General features: G+C 41.9%; 1 protein-coding gene across 1 annotated transcript; it reads left to right on the top strand.

Moving 5' to 3' along the window:
- Positions 1-592: 592 nt before the first annotated feature.
- LOC309350759 (olfactory receptor 5AR1-like) lies at positions 593-1,540 on the top strand (the record flags this gene model as incomplete). Its single annotated transcript, XM_081877945.1, has 1 exon — positions 593-1,540. The coding sequence occupies one exon, from the start codon at positions 593-595 to the stop codon at positions 1,538-1,540; it is 948 nt and encodes a 315-aa protein (XP_081734071.1).
- Positions 1,541-10,451: the final 8,911 nt, after the last annotated feature.

Genomic DNA, 10,451 nt, shown 5'->3' with positions numbered 1-10,451 from the left:
TCCTCTAGCAAGCTGATTTACATGTCATGACAGAACATTCAGAGGAACCTAGCACTTAATTCTTCCCATTGTCCTTCAAGTCATGGAACGTGATATTTTAAAAGATTGTCATGGTTTCTGATCCCTTCTGCAATTTTCATACAAGTCATCACTTGATTGTGCATTAATTAGCCCCAGTGCTGGTAAAGGTAGTCATAACTAGGGGTAGATGAGAATTTGGTTTGGGTTTAAATAAGAAACCACCCAGTTTGCACTTTTCAAACAAATATGATAACCCAAATCTTTCAACCAAATCTACACTTCAATGAATTTTGTGATGCAGTTCTCCCAGCTAATAATATGTTTTTAAAAAATGCATATATTGCGGAAAGGGTGCACAAAAACGAATACAGTACTGGAAATAACACAGAGAACTGAATTAGGTGAAATCACTTGCCAATATGTATATATTAATTGAAACTTCATGCAAAAATGTGTTTATTGAAAGAAATTCACACAAAAATGCTGACACATTTTCATGAGAATTTTTAAGAATAAAAAAATAAAATTACTTGCTTTTTATTTCCTTTTTGCTTTTCCTCCTAGGGAAAGTATGGAGTTAATGATGGAGTACCGAAATCAAACCATGGTGACTGAATTCATCTTCGTAGGCTTTATGGAACATCCAGAGCTGTGGGCCCTTCTCTTCCTGCTGTTCCTCTTGATTTACATTGTCACAGTGTCAGGGAATATTGGCATCATCATACTAGCCACCCTTGATACAAACCTGCACACGCCCATGTACTTTTTTCTCAGCAACCTATCCTTGGTTGATGTTGGCTATTCCACCACTATCGCTCCCAGGTTGCTGATGACCTTCCTACAAAAGAATAGCACTATTCCGTTCTCAGAGTGTACCATGCAATTCTTTTTTTTCTGTCTGTTTGTCACAGTTGAAACTTGTCTTCTAGCTGTTATGGCTTATGATCGCTTCACTGCCATTTGCAACCCGTTACTCTATTTTGTTTCCATGTCTAAAAAGCTCTGTCTGGTGTTAGTAACTGGTGCATATATTTGTGGCTTTGTAAATTCAGCTGCTCAGACTTTGGTGATATTTAGCCTGTCCTTCTGCAGCTCAGATGTTATCAATCATTTCTTTTGCGACGTTCGTCCCATCCTGAAACTTTCCTGTTCAAGCACAGCAGTGGCTAACACTGTGCATTTCATCTTTGGTACTGCAATAATTATGACCACTTTGTTGATTATCCTCATCTCCTATATCTACATTATTTTTGCCATCCTGCGGATTCGCTCTGCCCAGGGCAGGCACAAAGCTTTTTCCACCTGTGCCTCCCACCTCACGTCTGTCACAATCTTCTATGGGACCATCATCTTTATGTATATGAGGCCCAATTCCAGTGTCTCAACGGATGAAGATAAAATTGTTTCAGTGTTCTATACGCTTGTGATCCCAATGCTAAATCCATTGATCTACAGTTTGAGAAATAAAGATGTGAAGGATGCTTTCATCAGGATGAGGGGGAAGATTTCATTCAATTAATACATTTCCTTTTCAAGATGAGTTTCAGTTTCCAATAGATATTAACCAAGAAATAAAATGTGTATTTGCTTCATTTGTGTGTGTGTGTGTGTGCGCGCGTGTGTGTGTGTAATTGTCCTACTGCAGTGGTGGCAAACCTTTTAGAGACTGAGTGCCCAAACTGCAGCCCAAAACCCACATATTTATCACAAAGTGCCAAAATGTCACTTAGGGGATAAACAAATGAATATACTTCAATTTTTTGTGTATACCATGCCCCCAGAGTTGTTGAGCTTTTTGGGGGAGGATTGCTCAGAGTTGTTGAGTTGTTAAAGCTTTCTTTTTTGGAGCGGGGGGTTGCAGAAAAACACTCACACGCAGGAAAGAAGCAGAAGCAACCGATAGTCTTAACGCTCGACGGCAGGGAGCAATCAACAAAAAACCTTGACGCAGCAACCAATCACGTGACCTTTTCATTTTCCTACACAGTTTCACACCCACAGTGGCATGGCGGCAGTGACGCAGCCAGAAACCAGCTGCTTGGTGGGAACGCTACTTCCCCCAACGCTGCTGTGGGCGGAGAGTGCTCTAGGCAGCATTTCCACCCCACAACGACATGGGGGGGGCAGATATACACCTAGAATGGCACTGCTGGGGCAATGGTGCACATTCCCACAGAGAGGGCTCTATGTGCCCATTCTGGCACGCTGTCAGGGAAAGGGAGACAGCTAGAGAGACGAGGGGGGAGAGAAGCAATTATTGAGAGCCAAAAGCGCTCATTAGCAGTTTGTCTTCCGACTCAGAAGAGGAAATAGGGAGGGGGCAACCAGTCCCCAGAACTAGCTACTCACAGAACAAAGGAAATAGGAGGCGTGCCCTGCACCGATGGGCATGCTGGGGAAAAAGAAGTCACAAATATTCAGTCGAGACATCTGATTGACTGAAGCATGAACGCGTTTGTTTGAACTCTTGTAACTGCTTTGAACTTTTAGTAATAAATCAACAAGACAGAAATGGCTGTGTGCCTGGAGCGTTATCTCTACTAGTTTGGTAGCAACAACTTACACACGCATGCCATAGGTTTGCCACCACTGTCCCAGTGGGTTGCTTTTTTTTGGCCTATTCCTCTCTGAGTCGTCAGTAGGTGGCATTAGTATTCCACAGCATGATTGGCTGTCTTCTGTCGGCCCTGGGAAACAATGGATGAGTGTGCCTTCATGGGTGAAGTCAAAGTGCTGGAGATTTACAGCACCTGCTTTGGCTGTAGAGACTGATACAGGCGAGGCATGTTTTGTTGGTTCTGGGGCAGATGAAGGCATCTGGTTTTGCTGCTAAAGATGCACCATGGCGTTCCTTCTTTCTGCACTCCATCCAGCAGTCCTTCCTCCTCTCGTCACTGCTGTGAATACACAACCTGACTGTCTCCAGGCACTATGGCCACCTGCAAGGGATTCCCACACAACAGGGTTAATGTTGCCAGGCTTCCCGTCCTGTTTACAGACATCTTTCACAACACAGAGTTGGTCTGCCAATTGGTCTGGTGCCAGAAGCCAGCTCCCTTTGCAGCATGTCCTTGGGGATCCTGTCGTTTTCCATTCTGTGGTCATGACCAAGCCAGCATAGATGTCACTGAGAGATTCTGGGATGTGAACATGATGGGAATGTAGGTTTGGAAGACCACATCTTTGTTTGAGACTCTGTCCTGCTTTGCCATGCCCCAAATCTTCCTGACGCATTGCATTTGGGAAGTGTTGAAGCCTTGCTCCTGAAGTTTATAGGTTGCCCTCCGCTCTCGTGGCATATAAATATGTTGATTAAGTCACTTTGGATGGTTAGGTGTAGGAAGGAGCTTTAACCTAGGTGATCTCCTTAGGCACCTTTTGGGTGAGGGGATGCCCCTGAAGTTGAATCTTGGGACTCTGGGGCCCTGGAGCTGGATAGGGAACACCTATGAGACCAACTTGCCTCATCTGCTAGGAGCTCTGGGACCCTGGGCTGGAGTCACGCAGGGGAAACCTGCTTATTTGCCTTCAGGGTGTGGCCAGGTAAAGTGGGTAGGTGGTACTACTGCCACATCTCCAATTCCCACAGGCAGGGGTTGGGTTCCCTTATGGGTTTCAGGCTTTGCCTGGTGTTTGTAGTTAATTTCTGCACTTAGAGGGGTTTTCCCTCTGGAGGTTTTGATTGGTTTGGCCATCAGGTCACCATCACAATACTCACAGATATAAATGGTGGAATGCTTGAGCTGGGAGGGAGTGCTTTATTTCCTGTTCAATGTTACCTTCTTTTAATTATTTTTTAAAAATATACTTCTTTCATTTATTCAAAAATTTATACTTCACTTTTGAAATATAAATCAAAGCCGTCATGGTTTGCAGAGAATCATAAAATTGTTAAAAGACAATGAAAACAGTTCAAACTACTGAAATCATGGTTAGCACTCAATTTTAGTAATCAGTTAAAACCAACAGAGGGACCAAATAAAATTAGTATAAAAACTAGGCAACCCAGACAAAAACACAGTAGAATAAAATGGATTGGCTGCTAATCTGAAGTTTAAGAGGCTCTGTCTTGCATTCTTTTGGATATGAGACACATATTGAAAGCCCTGAAAGCAAAGTCAATGCACAGAATTGTGTTTCTTTGCCACTGACAGCATGGATGACATTACAGTCTCATCATGTTACCACCCTGCTCAGATAACATCAGGTATTTTATAAACAAATTCAAAAGAACCAGTCTTAGCATAGCTCCTTGTGTGACACACTTCTTGCATCCCGTCAGGAACTGTCCCCACTTATTCCCATTACTGCTAAGCTTACTCAGGAGTCTCTGACTAGATAGTGCATGTTTTTGAATGGTTAACAACACCTGTACAAGCTCTACTGTCAGTGATGTGTATCCTTTGGAGTATATCACACACAGCACACCACTAGCAGAATGATATTGCAGCTTGAGTGCCAAGCTGAAAAATGCAAGGTGCATGTAATAGATTATTCAATATCCTCCACTGAGACTGGGAAGAATGGAGGGTGGGAAGAATTTTAGCAAAGGAAATTCTCCACCCACATCAGTGGCTGGTGAAACTGAGCCATTTTGTTTTGACTAATATGATTTTTTTGAAGTGATTCTCCCTAATGTAATCGAGTTTTGAAGGTTATTTTCACTAATATATGTATTTTTGTACCTAAAGTCCCCCATTTTTCTTAAATACACTTCCCTTCTTTTCTTTCCCACATCCAAACTGATTTATTATACCCATTCCCAGGGTTGCCAACTGGATTATTTCAAGGATGAGCTAGTGTGGGGACTTCCATGGAGATGAAAAGGTGAAAAGCCCTGTAGTGGGATTGGGAATTTCTCAATCCAGCATTTTGTTTTCTTCAGCCTCTGATGCAGCCTTCCACCCCATCAACTTCGAGAAATGATCCCTCTCGTCTCCACTGCACTGCAAATGAACATAAATAATAAACACCTCCTCTGGTCCACACTGTCCAGTTTCCAGTCCTTCCTCTCAGCACTCCAGCCTCCACAGGCCATCCCAAAAAATACTGCAGGTGGTGGAGGCAGCAGTGCTAGTCTCCTGCCACTCCAGCTCTTTAATTTGCTCTACTTGGTTTCCAGCCCTGCATCTCACGCCAGGTGTGCAAATTGACTCAAAGCCCCATCTTCCTCTCGAGGCCAGCCCAGGCTCTCCCACTGCTACCTGGAAAAACCCAGGCAAAACTGGAGACTTCAGGTCAGCCCTTGGGGATCATACAGCCCCAAATCTTCCCCTGTATATTTTCAAATTCTATTCCAACACAATGAGTTAAGCATTTTACTATTCCCCTATATTATAGAATCATGGAATTGTCAAGTTGGAAGGGAAGTCAATCCTGCCCAGTGCCATTTCTGCATCTGTACAAACAAACTTCTTTTCCAAAATTCAAAGGGAGATCTTCTTCCTGTGAAACCCCACAGAAGCATGACATGGACAGAACTCTGCCCCTCAGTTGACGCTCCACTAGTCCTTACCCCACCAGGCAAAAGGGGCCCCAGCCTATTTCAGCCTAAAATAAAACCCATTGCAATTCACACAGTCCTGTGCATCAATTGTGACCAAGCTCAGAGGTTCTTTTGTGTGTCTCACCATGCTGAGAAGCATAACTGATTGGGATACAAGACAGGGCCTTTTCTTTCTAAGCACTCTCCTGAGAGACATTCATCTTATCTCCCCACTTTTAACTTCAGATTAGCAGCTAGAACCATTTTACTCTGCCTAGTTTTTGTGTGGCTTTATTTTACCCTTCTGTTGGTGTAAATTGTTAATTTAAAGGGAGTACAAATATTGATTTTAGCAGTTTGGACTATTTATATTGGCTTTTTAAGATGGGAGCCACTGTGAATTAATCTGATAAATAAATGTGAGGTATAATTTTTAAAGTAAATAAAAGAGAGTAACATAGAGTGGACAAAGACCATTCACTTACAGTCTAGTAGTTGTTCCAGTATTTAGATCACTGAGTACTGCTGTTGTGACCTGATGGCTGAATAAAATGTCAGACACATTAGGTTGGCTTTTAAGCCACTTTATTGATTCCGAAACCAAACCAATCAAAACCTGCAGAAGGAAACTTCTGTAAGTGCAGAAATCAACTGTGAACTCCGAGGGGAGCCCCTGGGCAAAGAATCCAAAAAGCCAACCTTGTGGCCAACTCCTAAGAAGATCACTTAGGCTAAACTTGCTTCCTGCACCTAACCACCAAAAGTGATTGAATTGCACAGTACACTCTGTGAACGAAATAGTGCTATTCTTTTGTAGAAAGGTCATCAGCAACCTAGGAGCGATAATGGTGGAATAGCCAACGTCAACCAAGGATAAGTTGCTGAGGAAAAAGTACATTGGGGTATGAAGGTTTGCATCAAGAGCAGCTAGGATGATGATGCCAAGATTTCCTGAGACTGTGACAATGTAGATCAAGATAAATGCCAGGAAGAGAATGGTCCATAACTTTGGATGGTCCATGAAGCCCAGAAGGATGAATTCAGTCACAATGCTTTGATTCATGTATTCCATTATTTACCCCAAAGTTTCCCTAGGAGGAAGAAAATGAAATTGTGAAACAAGTACTGTATATATTTTTAATCCTCATGAAAATTTCCTAGCAGTTTAGTGCAAATTTCTTCTAATAAGAACATTTTTCTATGCTGTTTAACTAATACGAATTTTTTTGAAGTGATTTTCCCTAATGTAATCCAGTTTTGAAGATTATTTTCACTAATATATGCATTTTTGTACCTAATGTTCTTTTTAGAAGGTGGCATCATAAAATACAGGGAAGTTCACATTTCTAAGGATAGCTGAATTTTGGTTTGCATATTGGTTCAAGAAGTACAAATTAAATCATTTCCACTAAAATGCAAACAAAATTCAATGGCGCCCTCCCTGTGGAACACCCTCCCACCAGATGTCAAAGAGAACAACAACTACCAGACTTTTAGAAGACATCTGAAGGCATCCCTGTTTAGGGATGCTTTTAATGTTTCATGTATCACAGTATTTTAATATTCTTTTGGAAGCCGCCCAGAGTGGCTGGGGAGGCCCAGCCAGATGGGTGGGGTATAAATAAATAAATAAATAAATAAATAAATAAATAAATAAATAAATAAAAATTAACCTTCGTCGCTAGTGGACCTCAAAAATCCACTCAAAAATCTGGGACTGATTCTTCCTATCACCTCCCATAACCTCAAGCTCAGTGGGAGAATTCAGTATCACCTTCCAGGCAGGCAAAAATCCTTGAGGAAGGTAGGCTAATGAAAGGCATTGTCTAGTGAGGAAGTGTTAGCTTGGAAGGGTCCTATGGACTTAGACTTACTTGAGGACCACATTTGTCATAGTCCTTACACAGTCCTGTGACAGTCCTGAATGTCACATTCCTGTAATTCTTTACTCCCTTACACAAAGTGTGTCTGCATGTTACTATGTCACAGTGATTCAGTCTCCTGTTGGCTGAAACCATGAAGAAAATGTTTAACAGTAATTGGAACAACAAATGCTCCTGGCTGGAATCTGTCTCCGGTGACATCTGTTTTTGCTAAAGTCACTTAAAGGGAAAATACTGGAACTTTCTCTGTTAGTGTTTTAAACAACTGGAAGACTGCACTGGATATCAAAACAGGATTTTCCAAGTACTGCACTTCAACTAAAGCACTCCTACCCAGCCTCTGCTTTAAACTGAAACACACACAACATTTATTCCTCAAAGTCAGTGTTTAAGATGGGAATTGTAGTCCACCAAAATAACAATGGCAAGGACCTCTTTTCACACCAAAATCAGACATTTCAACTTTCTATATTACACAACAACACCATTTATTACCCCCCCCCCAATACCACTGGCTAGTTGAAGCCGCCTTTGTGAATCAATATAGCTCTATCTTCAGTCCTGGTTTTAGTCTGAAAAACTCATCCATTTTTCTTAAACATACTCCCCCCTTCCACCACTCCTTTCTTTCACTCTAGCATTTTTTTTTATCAGCCTCTGATGCAGCCCCCCGTCCCCCCTCTACCCCATGCACTTCTTTAAATGACCCCTCTAGTCTCTACATGAAATAAAAATAAATAATAAACACCTTTTTCAGTGCTGACTCTGAAGCCTCCAGTCCTGTCTCTCAGCACTCCATGCTCCACAAGGCATCCTGGAGATGCTGTAGGTGGTGAAGGCAGGAGTCCTAGGCTCCTACCACTCTAGTTCTCCAATGCACTCTCCTTGATTTACAGCCCTGCATCTCATGCCAGGTGTGCATGAACACTCAAAAAACCCTCTTTCTCCTCTTGTGACCAGCCCAGTTCTTTTCCTTCACCTGCTCTCACCCTGGAGACTGAGGTCAACTGGGAGGGAAAGATGCAACCCCCCCTGGAGAGTCTATGCAATATTTTGCAGAAATGGGAGTTAATTGGGAGAGGAGAGGAGAGGAAAGCAGACTCCTCAGAGAATCTATGGAACTTTTTAGTTGCTCCAGCTGGGATGAAGCTTGCAAGCTCCCTCTTCAACCTTCTTAGTCATATCTGAGCAGGGTGGTAACAAGATGAGATTGTCATATTGCTCTATGCTGTCAGTGGCAAAGGAACACAATCCTGTGCATTGACTATGCTCAACTTCAGAGGCTTCCAATATGTGTCTCATTACAATTAATTTGGCTTTTTGCTCAGAATATATTGCTTGAATCCCATTATTAAAATTTTCTCCAAAATTCATTTCTTCAAGGACTTTTTTCATAAATTCCCATGAAATGTTATCAAATGCTTTCTCAGCATCTATGAACATCAATGCTGCCTGCTTTTCATTTCTTATTTTCAAGTATTCTACGATATCTATAATATTTCTTATATTATCCTTCATTTGTTTCCCCGGAAGGAAGCCTGCCTGGTCATGATGTATAAATTCCTTCAGTATTATTTTCATCCTATTAGCCAATATGTTAGCAAACAGTTTGTAATCATTATTTAATAATGAAATAAGTCTATAATTTTTTTATTGATGTCAAATCTGTCTCTTGTTTCGGCTTTAAAGTTATATATGCCTCTCTCCAAGCCTCTGGGACCTTACCTAACTTTAAGATTTTGTTCATTGTAGCTTGTAATGTTGTTAATAATTGTTTATCTAATTTTTTACAGTATTTAGCTGACAGTCCATCTGGTCCTGGCGATTTCCCCGTTTTTGCCTGACTGATTGCTTCCAATAGCTCTGTGGATGTCATAGAGGCATTTAAAATTGCTACTTTCTCATCTGTGATTTTTGATAGTTTACTTACTTTCAAATATTCCTCTATCTCTGTTTTATTTTCTGATCCTGTTCTATATAAATCTGTAAAATTCTTGACAAATTCTTTCCTAATCTCTTTTGGGTTGTCTAGAATTTTTTCCTTGACTTTAATTTTACTTAGAGTATTTTTTTTGTTTGTTTAATTGCCATGCCAACAATTGCATGCTCAAAATATATTTGTTTCTTTTTAAAAAAAATTCCACTCTACTTCTTTACAGTGGTACCTCGGGTTACATACGCTTCAGGTTACATACGCTTCATGTTACAGACTCCGCTAACTCAGAAATAGTACCTCGGGTTAAGAACTTTGCTTCAGGATGAGAACAGAAATCATGCAGCAGCGGCGCAGCTGCAGCGGGAGGCCCCATTAGTTAAAGTGGTGCTTCAGGTTAAGAATGGACCCCCAGAATGAATTAAGTACCGTATTTTTCGCTCTATAACACGCACCTGACCATAACACGCACATCGTTTTTAGAGGAGGAAAACAAGGGAAAAAACATTCTGAATGAAACAGTGGATGTATCATTTTTGTGCTTCATGCTGTGGCCACAGACATGTGATCTGATGGTGAATTTGGGGTGACCCAATGCAAAAATCCTGAGAATCCCTGTGGATCCATGCTTTGTAACCATGTTTTTGCACCATTGCAGCCCCAGGCAACAGTGGGTGCGTGATTTTGGGGGGGCAGGCTGTAGCCATGGACATGCTATGTGCTCTGATGGTGAATTTGGGCTGACCCAATGCAAAGATCCTGAGGATCCATGTGGATCCATGCTTTTTAACCACATTTTTGCACCATTGCAGCCCCAGGCAACAGTGGGTGCGTGATTTTTGGGGGGCAGGCTGTAGCCATGGACATGCTATGTGATCTGATGGTGAATTTGGGCTGACCCAATGCAAAGATCCTTAGGATCCATGTGGATCCATGCTTTTTAACCACATTTTAAGTGGGGAGGGAAGGAAAAACACAGAAGGGACAAGGAGCAGGAGAGGGGTGTGCAGAGAAGCAGCTGGCTAAGAATGCAGGAGAGGGGTAGGGAGGAAAGGAAGGCAAAAGTTTTCCCTCACCTACCCACCTAAGCCAGCTAGCTCCCGCTCTCTCTCTCTCTCTCTCTCTCTCT

The sequence above is a fragment of the Podarcis erhardii genome, assembly GCF_964252035.2.
Source record: "Podarcis erhardii genome assembly, chromosome: 1".
NCBI classification, from domain to species: Eukaryota; Metazoa; Chordata; class Lepidosauria; order Squamata; family Lacertidae; genus Podarcis; species Podarcis erhardii.
This window is presented reverse-complemented; position numbering and strand designations above follow the sequence as displayed.